Genomic DNA, 17,079 nt, shown 5'->3' with positions numbered 1-17,079 from the left:
GAGTGAATAATCAAGGAAGACAAGGACTAACAATGAGGTGTTAATCTTGTCTTTTACTCAGTCCCTGGACATGACCTTCTGCATGCAGAATCTGGAAGATGGAAAGACAGTATGAATTTGACCTGTAAAACCTTGCCTTCAATTAGAAAGTTGAAACAGATCTTGACTTTGGTACTCTGACAGGAGAAAAAGATACCAGCAAGATACCATCTACAGTTGTAAATTTGGTAGATAGAAGTGCATCAAAACACATGGATCCCAACGTTATTAACTAATTCAGCTAAGTGTCATTTAGTTAATCATCTAATAAGGTAGAAGCAGCACAATAGCAAATACTGTGGAAAAGGAAGTGATTTTAAGACCCTTGAAGACCACTGTCCATGGTGAGGATTCAGATACCTGTCTCCCCACAGCTCCTCAGTTATTCTGTACATCTGCAGCTCACTGTATTGAGGCCTTGAGCTCATGTCCGCCATTTGTAAAGTGAAGCCTGTGTCTTTAACTCTGACTGAAGAGTTACTGCACTGCAGATACCTCCATGGAAATACAATCTACAGATTACATAATGTCTGGGTACTTTGGCACCTTAGATAAACTCTAGTTCAGGTTTCTCTAACAGAGGGGAAGCTAAGGTTTATATTTCAAACAAAAACTTTTAGTTTTATCTTTTGTCGATGAGCAGAACCCTCATTTCCAAGTTTACATTGTGTATTTTTCACGGCAACTTTTTTTAGTTTGTGTTGTGAAATGGTGTTGAAAGAAGGTGAAAGTTTTGTGTCCTCAAGTGGGAGAAATGGCTGTATAATGAGTTCCCTTGACATCTTAACTGCAGTGTATTAGGAGCAAATACTGCTTCAAAAGATCACTTGGGATATAACTATTCCAGAAGAGAAATGTGTTGTTGACACGTGTGGAAACCTGGCTGGAAAGAAAGAGTGTGGCATGGTTACAGTTCATCTTTATGCACAAGAGCTAAAGCTCCCCTGTTAGCAGTTACTAGTTCTGGAGACAGCAGCAAAAGCTTCTTTCAGCCCCCTTTGTCCTGTCAGCAGTGGTTGCTGAGGCCTGGAGTTGATTGGTGTTCTCTTGCAGTTTTGCCTTTATGTCTTGTTGTTTCTGGTTTCATCACATCTGTCTTAATGTCAGTGTCTGTTAAGATCTGGGTCATTGTTTTTATAGCTCTTTGAAAACAGAAATAACCTTATACTTAATATTTTATAATGGAGAATTTTTATCACCTTCTAGAAATAACTTCATCATACAAATACTTTCATGGGTAATCGTTTACTTTTGCTCAGTTTGGAGTTCATCCCTATTTAGAAAATTAGTAGTGCTGTTTACTGAATAGGGAATCTGTTTGGTGGCTATTTTAAGTAAAGAGTAGAATAGATTATCTGTGCTTTAGCTCAATCTAATAATGTTTGCAGTGTTTTGAAGCCATTAATTGCCTTCAACATCCTTTGCATGATAATTTTTGTAACAAAAGCCTGGTAAAACAGATTATAGATCATCCTGGAGGTCTGTATTTTGTTTTCTGGTGTGGCTGTGTTTAACAGTTACAAGCTTCATGGAGATGTTGTTTGGTAGGAGCGCTATGAAGCAGTTCTACATCGTACCTTGGAACGGAATCAGCGGCTGGAAACACGACAGAAGAGATGGTCATGGGGGGGATCCGTCACTCCAGACTCAGAAGGCAAAACAGGTAAGCAGAACCGTTTTGTAGCAGGACTAAAATCACAGAATGTTATGTGTGAACACTGGCAGATGCAGCCCCACTCATAGAGACCTGGGCATCCTTTCCTATCTTGGATCTTTAAGCAGGATCTGTGGGTAGCTCATGGGAAAAGTGTCATATCTGTATTGCCCTGGAATGCTGCTCAGACTTACAGCTATTTTCAACCTTGGGAAGAGCTGGAGAGAAGCTCCATGGGACACGGGACAACACGTGACAGCACTGCCAGCCCGCAAACATCAGATAAGGAGAACTACAATGTGTAATGTTAAGATAATTCAGAGTCCTCCAAATGCAGTTCATGTAATGGAGTGCTAAGACTGGTGATACAAACAAAAATACCCAGTTGTACTCTGATATCACATCTAAAATGTTTTAAACACACCCTTGGAGTTGTGGAATGCTGACTGATTATTTGAATGCCCAGTAAGGGGTAAGGAGATGCAGTGGACAGTCCAAGCTTCTTGGAGCATGGGTTCCATTCTGGATTAGGTGATGTATTTTAACATTCTTTAATTTGAACTGAGATCATTTCATGTTTAACAGTGACCTGTTTCTGTTTGTAAACATTCTGAAATCAGACCAACAAATAAGGATTGCAGTGGAAGGGATCTTTTCATGCACTACCTAACTACCAAGAAATAACATAAGTTATTGGGCAGGAATAAAATTATTCAAAAATGCTTCAATTCAGCCTGTCTTCTGTATTGGTGGAATTGTACTGAGTGTGTTTTAGTACTGTCATTTTCTGTCAGATTGAGTGTGTGTTTGTAACATGTTTCAAAGTGCTGGGATGTAAGTTGTCATGATATGCAGCATCCCCATTTTTTGGTTAACTTGCATTTTTTGCTATTTGACCTCGTGACTTAGCTTACAAACCTTCTTCTTCTACAGAGCAACGGAACACAGATGAAGGTGGAACTGGTGGTATTGATTTCTAAAATTTTATTTTTCTGTTGTTTTGCACTCACTACTAACCTTTTAAACTTGAGTTCTTCTCAAACTAAGGAAAACCATCTCCTTATAGGTCTTTTCCTGGATCTTGGACAGCTGTGCAACAAATGTGATCCCTAAGTAGAAAGTAGCTCCCCTCATTTTGGCTATCCCTCCCAGCTAATTCAACTACAGCATAAGTCATGGCATCCTGAGGGAATTTTCAGGGAAAGGCTATGTGCATTTGGGTTTTTAAAGATGTCTGGATACAGCACAGGGAGAAGAGAAATTCTTAGTGGCAAGTATTTGAATATAAATTAGTTCAGTAGTCTAAGATTTGGGGGTTTTAAGGGTAATTTCAGACCCTTTCATTGCTTCCTAATTTGCTAAAAGTATATGGTAGGGCTTGGTTTATTTCCTTTTTGCTTTGTTTTACCAGCAGTTGAAGTAACATTTGCAAAATCAAATTATATATTGCTGAAACTTTGTGAAAGGGAATGGGTCTCTTGTGCAGTTTGTTACTTTTTCCGTGAAGGGTTTTGCAAAATCAGGGCTGTCCCAATTATCTAAAGATAATTCCATACATTAAGTGTGTTTTCATTAGATTTCTGGCACTTTCCAGTGCACAGACTGAGCCATTCATAGAAATGCTTTGGATCACTGATACATCTGTTTAATAAGCGAAATTATTTCTTGCAGCTAGTCTGAGATGAAAACTCTCAGCTGAGACCCAGCTGAATCTGAATCCTGACAGTCTGTGCATGCCCACAGCATTACTAATGCAGTGCAGCTGTCTGTGACACAGACAAGTGAGACTTGAAAATGCAGTGAAGGTCTGACTATGATTTAACTGCTCTGGCAACACAGCAGAAGCATATGTATTTTAGTTAACTTTTCTCTTCCCTTCTGCTGCACATCATGAGCCCCTAATTTTCTCCAAAATCAGCCAGTTTGGCTGGGTTGGTTTACTTGCTTTATATGTGTTCCTTGGATACATATATAAATCCATTTACTGTATCTCACACTACCAAATACTGTTTAACCTTGAAAGTGGAAAATCACGTTTGACTTATGTGTTTAAGGAAGTGCTGGGTTTTATTCTACTGACAAACACAAAGTAATGTTCTTTGCACTCTCCTGATTTATATGAGGAAATGAGCGTTGTCTGTCCTTTTTGTTGTGGAGGAAGGTCTTCAGTGCTGCTGAAGCACATTTAAGATAAAAGATTTTCCAACACAGATGCTCCTGATATAATAATAGGTGCTTAAACTGTGACTTATGCATCATAAAGCAGCTATGCAGATAGTTCAGCAACAGTAGATCAATTTGGATAACTTGGCAGCAATCTGGAAGAAAATTGCCATGGTGATAAACAGATAATACAATGTCCTAGTCAAACCCTTGTGCACCCACATTGTTTTAAAATTGTGTTTGATTTTATGCTAATGTTTCAAACATGAAACTATGATGTGTGGGGTGGATCATGTGGAACCATGACTGGTTTTACATGTCTTGTATTTATTCCTATTTCAGGGCAATTCTTTTTAACTTTGAGAGCTCATTACTTAATTATTATTAAAAATCTACCCAAGCCATGTGGGATACTTAAGTCCAGCTGGCTTTCTAAAAAATACTTATTGGTCCATTTTGTCCTATATTTGCATAATTTCTGGAAAGACAACTACCTTTTTTTTTTTTTTCCCACTTAAAAATGACACCAGATGAGCTTTGCTCCATTACATCATGGTGGCTGAATAGTGCACCTTTTCTAACTGCACATCTAGAGCAAATTTCAATGCAATATTATATTTCCACCATCAAATTCTGTGGCAGATTTGGGATTAAAGCCCCATTTCTTAAAATGAGAACTATTTGGGGAACTGATTTCAAATATTCTTTAATTATTTTATGACAAAAGGCATTCTTGTCTATTGTATGGCTGTGCAAAATGCAGAATCGGGTATGGCTCCCATGAACTGGGTCTGTTAACAGTAATATTTAGGAGCATTGAGCGGCAGAGCAGTTTTGGGTGATAGTGTGCTCTGGAAAGTGAAGCCCATGTAATGGAACGTTTCCCTGACCATCAGCAGTTCTGTGGGATGTTGAGTGTGATTCATGAGACCACACCAGGGATCCTGCTGATGGTGAAATGTAAAAATTGATGAAAGCTTCAGAGTCAAGTGTTACATTAATGACATTGCTGTCAGTGCTAAGATGAAACAGGCAGGATGTGGGTCTCCCAAGAGAAATGGCCAGGCTGTGCAATAAAGCATCCTTGATGACAGCCCTGGTAAAGGGGGTGTTTTAGTGGTGCCTGCTGAGTAGAACCAGAGATTCAGGTGCAACAGGACTGGAGATGTGCTATTAGAATAGAAATGGGGCTGCCAGAGTCACTCCTTGCTAAATGAAGAGCTTCCTTGTCCTAGTAGAAATTTGGAAGGAAGTGAAAGATAGCTAATCTTACTTTATGTAGCCTAATGTTATCCAGCCTCTGGCAGTGCTGCAGCACCCTCTCTCAGTGAAACCCTGTGAGGATTGAAAGCTCCTCACTCTGAGTGATTTTCTTAAGATCCCATGTTTCCCAGCTTCTTGCCCAGTTCCAAGCCCTGCTGCATGGCAGACATGCTTTCTTTAGCTCTGCTGCTGCAGCTTGCTTTCCCCCTTCCGTTAGAAAAATAGAGACGTTGGTGTCACATGGGCTGTGTGCTTCTTCCATTTCAAACCCCCTCGATGAAGGTTTTCTAGCTTTCCCCCAAAAAAGGTACTTGAGGTACTTTTTCAAATGATGTTTTGTAAATAGCTACATAACCAGACTGACTGGCTCAGGAATATCCTGTCTCTCTTCTAAAGCATTTTTTTCTAGTGAAAAGAGCTTTAAAATTTGCAGAAACTGTACTGTAGATGAGGTAGGGAAAAAAGTTGAGGCCATCTGATCATGCAAATGTATTGATCAAAAAAGCATTGACCTCTTTACCAGGGTCCCAGTAGGTGATAGACCAAATCTCAGGTTTCATGCAGGTGCTGAAGTGCTAAATTGAACCAAGAGAAATTTGTGTGAAGTGTCTCTGTGATGTTTGGAGGCCTTGGACTCAGTTGAGTTCAGGCAGGAGGCAGGATTTCCTTATAAGAGCAGACACTAGAGGGTAGCCTTCCCCTTCCAAAAACATCCGAATATATGAATTACGAGTTTCCTGATTTTTGTATATAAAACCTCTTAAGGCTGTTTAGTTATCCCAGTTCTCAGGCTCCATTCATAAAATGCCCCCTTTTTTTTCCTTCTTTTTGATGTTGGGAAAGCATCCACTAAGCTCAGTTCTTCATTCTTAACTAGATTCAGTAGATCTCCCTCTTATCCCATGGTGACTTTGCTCTTGTTCAGTGTCACAAGAGCTTCCCATGGGGCTGTCCATAGGAATCCTGATGTCCTGGCTCTGGCTATAAGGGGCTGTTGTAGCATGCTGGCAAAGGGAAAAGATGCTGCCTCTGTGGTGAGTAGTGCTACTGTGTCCTTTGGTACTTACTCACTAATGAGTTCAGTTTAATCATCTTTGCTGTCCAGTATGTCAGTAAAATCGATTACTTGTGTTAGATGTATAGAATTTCGTGTGTTTGTTATGCTGGTCCGCACCACTCTGTGTACATTAATGTTTTCTGCTTACTGAGTTTCTATAGCAACAGGTACATGCTTTTCCAAGGCTTTCACACTCTGGAGTAGTGTTCATCCTGAAAGTACATTATTTGAAATTAAAATGCAGGTATTTATGTGCCTTGTAATAAACTTGCAATTCTGCCACACGAGATGTGATTTTTGTGTGTGTACGTGTCTGTATACACATACAAAAAAAAAATTAATGCCTCTTGTGGCAGTTTTTTTTTTCCCGGAAGAATTGCAGATTTCATAGGAAACATTAACTTAAGAGTAGCTTTTAGAGAAAAATAGGCAATTTCTGAAGTACAGCAACCTTTGCGAAGCAATCAGAAATAGGAATGCTTTCTTGCCTTTCCTCAGGACTTGGTTTTATCTCTCCCAAGATAATTTGTTTTGGTTTGGATTTATTAACTAGTGATTAAAAAACTGTTTTGACATACCTATGTGACAGGAATGAAGAAAGAAATTTTCCAGATTTTGTTGTTATTTTCTCTGTCTTGCCAGTCTGATAACAACACACAACCTCAGTAGCTTTTGTCTTTACATGTTAGGGGCACAGGGTTTAAAAATCCCTTGTTTGCACACATATGCATAAATCCTAGCATGACTCCACTAAACTCTACCTTTTCTGTGCCTGTCCCAGCTGGTGCTAATGGTGTCAAGCCTGTTCGAAGGAAAACAAAATCATTTGTGTTTCTCATTGAGCGAAAGTGGAAATAGCTTTCAGGATGTAATGCTTGGAGAGTGAGCTCTCAGCAAGATGTGAAAGGCTCAGTATGAAGGCGAGTTCTAAAGTTATCACTTCTCTCTCCACAGCCAGCAAACGCTCGCCCTCCACAGCCAACCTCAAACAGGCAGAGGCTGCCGTGAGCAAACGCCTCTCGTCATCTGCAGCACTTTTAAACGCCTCAGATCGAAGTAAGTGTGGGTTTGTGGCTGCTGGGAGCAGGGCACTGCTGAACTGGGGCCGGGGAGGAGACAGGAGGTGGAATGAAATCCTCCCTCCTCCCCTGCTGTGTGACTCACTTCATATTTTGATCTCAGATGCGTTTCATGTAATTTGTTAATCCAGCTTGACTGTTCAGGGCTTTGACCCAGTTGATGTGATCTCTGTTAGAGGAGAAGAGCAACGGTAAAATTGCTGGTTTTTTATTTTTTATTTCTGTAATTCTGTTACTAAAGTCAAATCTTGGTGAACGATCCACAGATAATTTCCCATCGTCTCTATGGATTTGCATGCCTTAATTCACACCCTAAAATTTCAGCACAATAGAAATAGTACAAAAATTAAGTTTGCCTTGTTCTGTTAGACAGCTTCAGTCATTTGATTGCCAGTGGGAAGGGAAAAAATAAACTTAATTTTTGACAAGGAGTTGTCCTAATCTACTTGTTAAGATAAATAAGAGCTATTTGTCAGTGCACATATTTTGGCTTGTTTTAGCGTGAGATTTCATTATGCAGAATCTTCCCAGAGTTTCATAGGAACCTGCCTGTATCGCAGTTAGGGAGGTTTTTGCTCTCGGTGGTTCTTTTTGTTTTTTCTAAAATGATGAATAAGCTAAAAGCTGTTTAATACAAAGCAGATTCAGCTAAGTCTGTGCTCCAGTGTTCTGCCAGTCTGCAGCCTCTGATCAAGCAAACTCTGCTAGAGGAATCCCTGACACAGACACAGCTAAAGGTGGTTTTGCTGGTTTTTGTTGGAAGGTGATGCAGCAGAAAAATTTGTGCTCATGCACTGTATGCCTGGTGGGGAAATCAGTGACTATATCTATACTGGCAGGGGCTCTGAGTCACTGGAGGCTGCTTGTGATTTTAAATTATATTTATATATTATGTGTCTGCAGGGTTCAGCTCTGTGTGAGTCAGAAGCAGGGCTGTAAAGTACAAATTAAACAGCTTACAAAGGAAGTCACTAATTATCAACTAATTGGGATTGCTTTCAAACTTACTGTCATACCTTGAAATCCTTTGTGAATCTGTAGTTGTTTTGGAGAAAATACTCTTAGGTGGCCTGAAATATAACATATTTGGACGGGACTCCAAGTGATCTACGTGGTCAGGATGTCGAGGTTGACTTAGAGTGATCCTGTGCGCTCCATCTGACACTCGGGGAGAAATGTCTGGTAAAAAGATGGGTAAATTCAGAGGACACTAAATACAGTCACAGAATGAACCAGATTGTTTCTGTCATGCATGTTTGCCTGGGAGGGTGAAGGAGCAGAATGTGGAAATGAGAAGATGATGCTTACCCTGGATCAGTGGAGTATCTCCACTTAACACTGTGTTCTGTGTTAATTCTAGGCTCACTCATACTCATAGAGAATGTGAGCAATAGCCTTTTAAAATTTTCGTGTATTTTAAAAGGTGTACAAGTATGGCCTCAGTAGGTCAAACAAGAATCTGTTGTGACTGACATCCTGCTGCTGTGATCAGAAACATGCAGAAATGTAAGAAGTAATGCTTTATATAAAGTGATTCTTCCCTGATCCAGTTTTTCTGCTTCTGAAGAATTCAATATTATAAAGTGACTTAATCATTCTTCTCTCTCTTAGGGAAGTGGGGCAGGTGTTGGAGGGGACCTCTGGGCTTTTCAGCATAATTAATCCATGCACTTTCACTTCCAGGTACCACAAAGAGAAGTGCCTCATTAAACAGACTGAATAACACAGTTCCTCTACATTCCCAGCAGTCAGCACCCAAAGGTTCGCAGGTGGAACAGAAAGGTGCTAGAAACCTGTTTGAGAACTGGGAGGCAGTAAATGGGATATTTGAAGATGACTTTAAACCATGTCCCAGTTCCATTATAAATGTTTTCACTCAGGCATTCATGCAGTCTGTGCACTGTGGCATAAATACCATTATGCACATTACAGTGCCAGATATTGGGTAACTGTCTCTAAACCAGCCTTATTCCTCTGAAAAGTGGAAGGGTGGGGGGAAAGCAGACAAATAGTAGCCAAACCATTTAACTCATGAGAAAACAGTGCTTCATAATGATACATTGATGGTTTTAGCTGATTAGGAAAAGCAAAGCATGGGATGGCAATTTAGAAAATCATACATAAGAATAACTTGTTAAAAATAATCTTCCTTACGCTTGGTCTCTAGGAGGAACAGAAAAGAAGAGGAGCACATCTTTGAGTAGAATGAGTAGTAAACTCCAATCCTCTCCAGAGCTAGAAAAAGTGAAAAAGGAAGAAAAACCAGGTGGTTGCTTCATAAAACTGATTTTTTTTTTAAAGCCTTTAAAGTTTGAATAGGCCTAATTTCACTAGTTTCCTAGGTTCTTAAATTTCTAGGACTTTTTAATGGCTTTTTAGTTACCCAGTGTAAAAGATAAAACAGTAGAAGTTAATTTTTTTAGTTTTGGACAAAAAAAGAAATCCTTTAAGAAGGATTATCATTAAATAACACTGCAAGCAGGTAGCAGCATGTCTCTCTGTGTAAGAGAACAATGTATTGGAGAGCTGGTAGGTTTACGTGTCAGAAATGGTAAAAATGTCACTGAGTTGCTCACTTCGTAAAGTTAAATCTTACCTTTGCTTTTTTAAGTTCCCTTTCGTTATTCAGTTTAAAAGCAACTTCTCTGTTCCTGCTGTTGGTGTAAACCATGTGCATGCAGAAGGAAGAAACCTGTTCTCATTTCAGTCTCTTTTGGTCTCTGTATTCTCCCCTAGGTTACAAATAACCTCTTTCCTAGGAACTCCTCCTAAACCTGAAGAATAGCACCTTCTCTAACATGTTTTATCCCTCTGAGTTAACAATTCTGAAACTTTCCTTTTTAGCAGCTGTTGCCAGCAGTTGAAATTATTTCTGCTTCAGAATCTTTCCTGTATGAGAGAATGATGGGTGCTGTCTATGTGAATCTGTGTGTGCAGGCAATGCTTGACCATAACTGCTCACTTTGACTTGAAAGTCTTGCGTTTATTTTGTCAAAACAGCCTTTCCTGCAATCTAGAGAATGTAGCTCTGAAGAGCTCAGTCAAAAACATCTCATACTTTGACTGGATTGAGCATTCACCTCTGTTGTACACGTGCCAGTCTCTGCACATTAAAATGACTTGTACTAAGCAAGGCAAGAACATGAAGTGCAACATAAGAGATTGCAGTGTTTAGTCCTTCTGTGCTTGTAGTTTGGATTTCCCTCTCCCTGACTTCAGTATTGTTCTTCCAAAACTGTAATGATTTGCAACAATGCTCTTCCTTTGCTTTGTACTGCTTGTCTTTTCCATGATATGATTTCATGTTGGATCCTTTTTCATTTGTTCCTGTCATCCAGCTCGTCGCTCCCAGCTCAGTCCCCTGGACAGTAGTGTAATCAGCCGCCTCCTCGCCCCCACACAGGCCTTCCTAGCTAGGAGTAAAAGTGCTGCTACCTTGTCGGCTGATGGACAGGACCCCTCAGGTAACAGGAGGGCAGCGAAGCCTCAAAGTCTTACGCAGTTGTTCTTCAAGCAAGAACTTAGATGATAGCTGCTAACTATGCTGCACTTTGGTCTGGATCAGATAGTTAATAGATGGTTCTGTGTAATATTACTTACCTAGTATTTTCTGTGGTCATTAATACCAATTTATATGCTGTGCTGCATGTTTACTTTACAAAAACATAGAATAATACTGGCTTTTAAACTCCAATGCTGGTTTACTTGCTCTGCAGAGAACCAGATGCTGGTATTCGTTCTGGGGCTTTTTTGTGTGGATTTTTTAACTGACAGAGATCTGCGTTTGTACCCTCAAATCAATATGAGACATTCTGGTTAGAGCAGTACTAGGTAATAAAAGGAAAAAAAAGCCCCAAACCTATAATTTCAAAGTGCAAAACCTAAATTTCTGTAGGGGAAGAAACTCTTGCAGGAACATGACAATAGTCAATGACAAATATCTTAAGATAAGTACAGGAAACCCTGAGCTGGCTTTGTTCAACTGATAGTAGAATTCAAGGTCTAATAGGAGAAGAGAGATATCCTGGCTTACTCAAGCAGTTTTATATTGGTCCAGACTGAGCTGATACGTCCACACTGGGACTCAGTTTGGTACTAGAGCAGGCATTTGCCTTGTGGGCAAGCCCCCCTAGCTGCATCCCACATGTCCTGGAATTGCTACTAGTTAATTAATAATGTCCCAGTAAATGCATCTCTGGAACCAATGTGGAGTCCTTTCTCCTCTTTTACCTTACAACTTGAGCTCCCAGTTTTGCTTGTTTCCTCTTAAGTATGTTATCCCATCTTTATTTTTTTATCTTATACCACTTCACTTGGTCCTTGTCGGTGATGGTGACATTTCCACACTGTTCCCCTTGTCTAATAATCAGTTTTTATTTTTTGGTTTGTAGTCAGTAGTCATATTTTTACACACCTCTGTATGTGCTGCTTTTATTTTACCATGAATACTTCAGTTCGTGTCATTTGGGGAAATACCATCTTTTTTTCTGTTACTGTTAGCATGTGGCACTCACTATTGCTGAATTAAAGATACGTTTTTATAAGTTTACTTAGAGGTACTTTTTTCATTTCAGTAGAAAAGTACCTGTGCTTTAGCACAACCTGTGCACAAACAGAATGCAGGTCTCCTTGCACAAATGCTGCAAATACAAAAATAAAATGTATTTTCCATAAAGTTACAAAACTAAGTGCTGGCATTTGTCACAATTTATTTGAATAATAGAAGAATCCAATATCTAGTTTTAGAATATTTTTGCATTATGTGTGCTTATCTGTCTATGATCATGTTAGTGAAAAAAGTAGTAAGATAAAATTAATTTCAATATCTTATATGTGAAGAGATTGACACTTCAGGTAGGAAAGGTATCGTAGTTAAATAGTTGACCTTTTCCTCTTGATAGATTCCTTTTACACCATCTTTGAGAAGAAGGAAGGTTTCCTCCTTGAGTATAGAGGAAACATGCTTAAAATCTGAACCTGTCATGAAGAAATTGTCAGGAAATATGCTAAGCCATTAAAACTGAAGCATTTGTGATCAAATGCAACTTGACTAAAATAAAAGTAATGCTGGTGTACTGCAAATTTGGTCCATTTTTGGAAAAGCATTTTATTTTTATCTACTCCAGACTGCTGCTTTCAGAGTGATTTTATTCTTGGTGCTGTTGCTTCCCAAGTACTAATTGTGTGGTGGTGGTGTCTGTCTGTGACCCACTGCACTGTGCACTGCCTGCGGTGTTTCCCTGTATGGTTTCTAACACACACAATCTCTCTTTCTCTTTTTCTCCCTCTTCCTTCTCTCCTGTTCTTATGCTGTGCACTTGGTTCTCGTTTTGTCTTGTCAAATTCCTAACTTTTATAGACTCTCACCTCTGTCCTCGTTCAGCTTCAGCCAATTCCATCAATTCCCCAGTCCCAGCTCCTAAAGTGCCGGTGCGCAGCCGTAGCATCGACAGGTTGAAGTCCTCTGTATCTTCATCTGATGCAAGTTCACCTGATTCAACCCAGGTTTGTTGAAAACCCACAGGAATTAAGTTTCTATTAATCCGGGGGGTTGGGACAGCTCAGGATGGGATCCTGTTTTACCTCTTTGCTGCTGCTTTCAATAAGCATTAATGAAATGTACAATAGCATTTGCCTAAAAAATATACAGTATTAAAATCAAATTGGAATTTTATGGTACTTGATCTCTCTTGTATCTTGAAGGCATACTGTTTGCTGCTTGTGGTTCCCAAAGTTTAATTTATGTAAAAATTAAACACTGACCAGGTTTGTATTTTGGAACACAAAGGAAATTCAAAGTGCATCTTGTTGAGAACTTGTTTGTTGGAATCACAGCTCCTCTGTCTGCAATGTATCCTAGAGAGTCAGCAGTATTTTGGTTTTGTGTATCTTCTAGAAATCAGAGACAGAAAAACCATCCCCAGGTTCTGGTTTGAGGCGCCCTCCCTCACCATCTGTGTCTGCCCGTAGAAGATCCCCCTCTCCTGCTAATTTGGTGAAGCGTCCTCCGTCCCCTTCTGCAGTCAGGTATGTGTCCCAATTAAACCCCTTCTGCAGTCAGGTATGTGTCCCAATTAAACCCCTTCTGCAGTCAGGTATGTGCAAACACCTTTTATTCAGCACAAAATGAAGGCTGCTCCCTGTCTCAAGACAGCTGAGCTGTTAGTTTGGATGACCTATGCTATGCCTTGTTTGTTCAGAAAAGACTTCATTTGGGTCCAATTTTCCTTTCCCACAGTAGGGATGCAGCTTTTACTTCAATCTTCGTTGTGCAGACAAAACACACCCTGATTTTCTGTTCAGTCTGTGCTCTAAAACCAACAGGAGGCCTGCAAGCTTTTGAATAAACTGATCCACCTGTATTAGTGTAGGAAGTTTCTTGGATTGGAATCATGAGGTTTATCCTAGATGTGGAGTAAAATGGCTATCTGGGCTAGCAGTCCTGTTTTGATGTTAGCCCACTAGTAGCAAGTCTTGGTAACTTGGATGTTTTGGAATCCTGGCTTGAATTTTATGGGGAAGGCACCAATAGTTTGAGGGCGGATTTATTTTTAAAAGTGAGGTATGTAATCTAAACAAAGGAGACTGCTGTCCTCAGATTCGTGGTTGAGGTTTTCATTGTTAGCTCTGAAAAATAATCTTTATTTCAACAGACAGAAGACTCGCCCACCTTCACCTGGCATGTCGAAACAAAGACCACCATCTCCTACTCCAGTCTCTAAATCAGCACCCATCCAGCGTCCATCTCTCACACCAGGTGTTATAAACATTACCAAAAAGAAAACTGAAGCAGAGAGCAAACCAAAGGATAAGAGCACAGAAGGAACAGGACAAGAACAAGGTGCTTCCCCAGGCTTGGAGAGAGATCCAGGAGCAGCTAGCACAAAGACCAAAGAAGGTGGGTGTTTTCTCAGTGTCTGACTCACTCCTGCTCAAGGCCTCTCCAGTGTGTGCTAGGATGGGGGAAACAACTGGCTTGTGAGGCACAGCACTGGAGGGTAGGATGCTTTAAGGCAGAAGCTGTTCATTGCTGATTATATAATAATTTTACATGGTATGACTTTGGGATGTGAATTTCAATGCAGTAGCTGGTTTATTTTACTTGGAGATTTAAGTCAGGGGCTTTCAATATTACTACTTGTACTGTAATTTTAAGAAAAGCAGAAATCCTCTTTGCCTTCTGGGCTTTAGCTGCTCTAGATGAGGGATCTACTAGCTTAGGTTTATAAAGTCAGTAGTTAAACTACACAAAGGTCTTTCAGTTCAGTTGGTAGTTCTCAAAATGCTCCGTAGAGACCTGCTTGGAGGACAAAATCAGCTCCTGTTCATCACAGGCTGAGAGAGAGTTTTCACAATGCTCGAAGGCTGCCTCGGCCTAAGTTCCAGTGAATGTGTAGTCATTGCTGCCTTAAGAAGAGTGATCAGTTCACAAGTCACACGGAGAAGTTACCCTGGTAGATTAAGGAGAGCCATATACCGCATAAGCAATTAGTGTCCTAGTCCTCTTCATTGTGCCACATGAGCCCAGCCTCTGTCCCTCGCTGGGAAAAATACCAGCTGCCATCTCCAACAGAATCTGGGAGAGCCTTCTGGTGAGATCTGGCAGGCAGTTCACTCTGGAGAAGGACTATGGGGACCCTTGGCAGGAAAAGGAGGGATCTTTAGAATGTAAGTTACAGCCAGTGAGCAGTACTGGGAGTGAATCCCCCAGACACGAGGTAAGTGGGACTATGTGCTTGCTGCACGTTAATGCATGTGCAGTTCCTGTGTGCATTCCTCGGCTGCTGCTGTTCTCTGCTGCCACTTCTGAGGCTCCTCCTGACACTGCTCATGTTGGATGTGAAGAAGTGTCATTCAGCTGAAGAACTCATGGTACAGCTCTCTGGGCATGTGTTCCTGTGGAAGGAAGCCTGGCTGTCAGAGGTGGATGTTTGTACAAAGTCGCACATCCGTCTTTGGTGTCACGTCCTTTGTCTTCACTGTCAGAACGTCCATCCCTTGATGTGCTGCCATACTATTGATAGATGTCTTGTGTGCCTCAGAGCATCATTACTTCTGATCAGTGTCATCAGTTGGTTGTCATCAGTAATTCTCCATAACAATGTGTCCTAGTCCTGTATCTTCCAGTTACTTTGGAACAAGAATGTCTGTCCTTGTTCCTTGGATGCCTGATCTGTCTCCTCTCTACACTGACTTCTGAAACTGTATTAACCCAGTTTATCTGTTTCCCTTTTCATTTATTTCTAATCTCAAGATACTCATCTTCATAGTGATTCTTACTGAGGCTGAGCAAAGCTCTTTTTCTTTGACACAGAACAGAAGGAAATAGTGGGCATGTTCTTCAACATAAGAGATTATTTAATTTCTCTCTTTGAATTTTTGGTACACTGCAATATTGCTATGTGAGGCAAATTTTTTTTTCTTGAAAAGTTTCTTTCAGTTTTCAAGGCAATTTTCATTTTACACATCTGTGTCAGCAGTTACCCTGTAGGTTGGTGCAATTCCCTATCCCAGACAGCTTCTGAAGTCAGAGCGCACCAGCAAATGGCATGTGGCAAATCAGTCTCTAAGTCTTGTAGGTTTAGCCTAATTTCAGCTTTGTGCACTTGTATCTTCATCCCATCTCTTCTCCTTCAAACTGAACTTGTTTGCCTGTTGCTGACAGCAATCAAGTTTTTGTCTTGTTTTTTGTGTCTTCCTACTGCAATATACTGTTCTGCAGTAAAACACTTTTTATTTTTCAGTGACTTGGAGCAGTTGTCATTTCTGGCAGCAGTCTCTCGCAGCTTCTCTGAGAATTAAAAGGCTTGTTCAACTTAAGGCATAAGAAGTGCTCCTTCATGAGCTCTCACCTTATGCATGATGATAGGTAATAAACTATCATGGAGCCTCACATTTTGTATCTGAGTATTGAAGACTTTGAAATATGATTCCCAAATTAAATGTGAGTTAATTATTTACCTTGAAATCTGTTGGAATCTTCCCTCCAATCCAGAACATTTTGCAAGTGTTCAGAGATTGTTTCTCTTGTCTATTTCTCTCTTTCCCCTTCCCTTCCAAAAAGGTCCTTTTGATAAAAAGGCTGTTCTTACCAGTAATGACTAGGAGTACAAGGAAAAGGAAGCTGAGTGTAAAAGAGTGTCAGAATTTTCTTAGGGTGTGCAAGCAATCATATTGAGAAGTCTCATGTCCTGCCCTATGGAAACAGGCTCTACAGGGGTACATGGAGATGAAAACAATATTGAAGTATCCATATGGAAAGCATCAATAAAACAGCAGAAGTGAAAATGCAGCAGCAACCCCAGCCTTTTCTTTCGGGTTTTTTCCCCCCCTCTGTTCTTTCCATATCTGCAGTGTTCTGAACTGTTGTGACTAATTTTCTTCTGTCAATACCAGATAATCGTATTTAAGCTGTCATTATCACGTTGTAAACCTAGAACTTAAAAGTCTACAACCTTTAGGCTTCTTGCTGAGCATTAGGTTGTCTTATTTAGGTTCAGTTTTGAGGAGAAATAGGTTAAACCTGACATTAAATGTTAACCAGATTTGATACAACTGGGAGAGATTGCAAATGTGCAACAAAAAATGGCCTCTGCTGTAAAAATTGAGTAATCTGAACAGAAAGTACACTCATACAGCAGAGGAAGAGAGAGACGTTTTGACTTCTTCATGGCTGTACACTGACAACAGTAAATGAAACAGAATATAGGAAGAAAAGCATCTGCCTTTCTTGAATAGGCAGATCTGCTAATGGTTTTTGCAAATGCAAAATGGTCTTGCTTGCTCAGGAGGAGGAGGACCCCTTTTGACTGAGTTCAAATTCA

General features: G+C 40.2%; 1 protein-coding gene across 2 annotated transcripts in view; it reads left to right on the top strand.

Annotated features, from left to right (window-relative positions):
- The window catches only part of MAP7D3 (MAP7 domain containing 3), a 43,583-nt gene that overhangs the window by 16,579 nt on the left and 9,925 nt on the right, over positions 1-17,079 (top strand). For both annotated transcript variants that reach the window (XM_039572294.1, XM_039572293.1), the window contains exons 5-13: positions 1,588-1,702; positions 2,627-2,659; positions 7,131-7,232; positions 8,939-9,037; positions 9,423-9,521; positions 10,594-10,719; positions 12,615-12,760; positions 13,152-13,282; positions 13,909-14,153. In XM_039572294.1, the coding sequence (XP_039428228.1) occupies positions 1,588-1,702; positions 2,627-2,659; positions 7,131-7,232; positions 8,939-9,037; positions 9,423-9,521; positions 10,594-10,719; positions 12,615-12,760; positions 13,152-13,282; positions 13,909-14,153 (1,096 nt within the window). The remainder of the gene's footprint in view (positions 1-1,587; positions 1,703-2,626; positions 2,660-7,130; positions 7,233-8,938; positions 9,038-9,422; positions 9,522-10,593; positions 10,720-12,614; positions 12,761-13,151; positions 13,283-13,908; positions 14,154-17,079) is intronic.

The sequence above is a fragment of the Corvus cornix genome, chromosome 4A (genome assembly GCF_000738735.6).
Source record: "Corvus cornix cornix isolate S_Up_H32 chromosome 4A, ASM73873v5, whole genome shotgun sequence".
NCBI lineage: Eukaryota > Metazoa > Chordata > Aves > Passeriformes > Corvidae > Corvus > Corvus cornix.
This window is presented reverse-complemented; position numbering and strand designations above follow the sequence as displayed.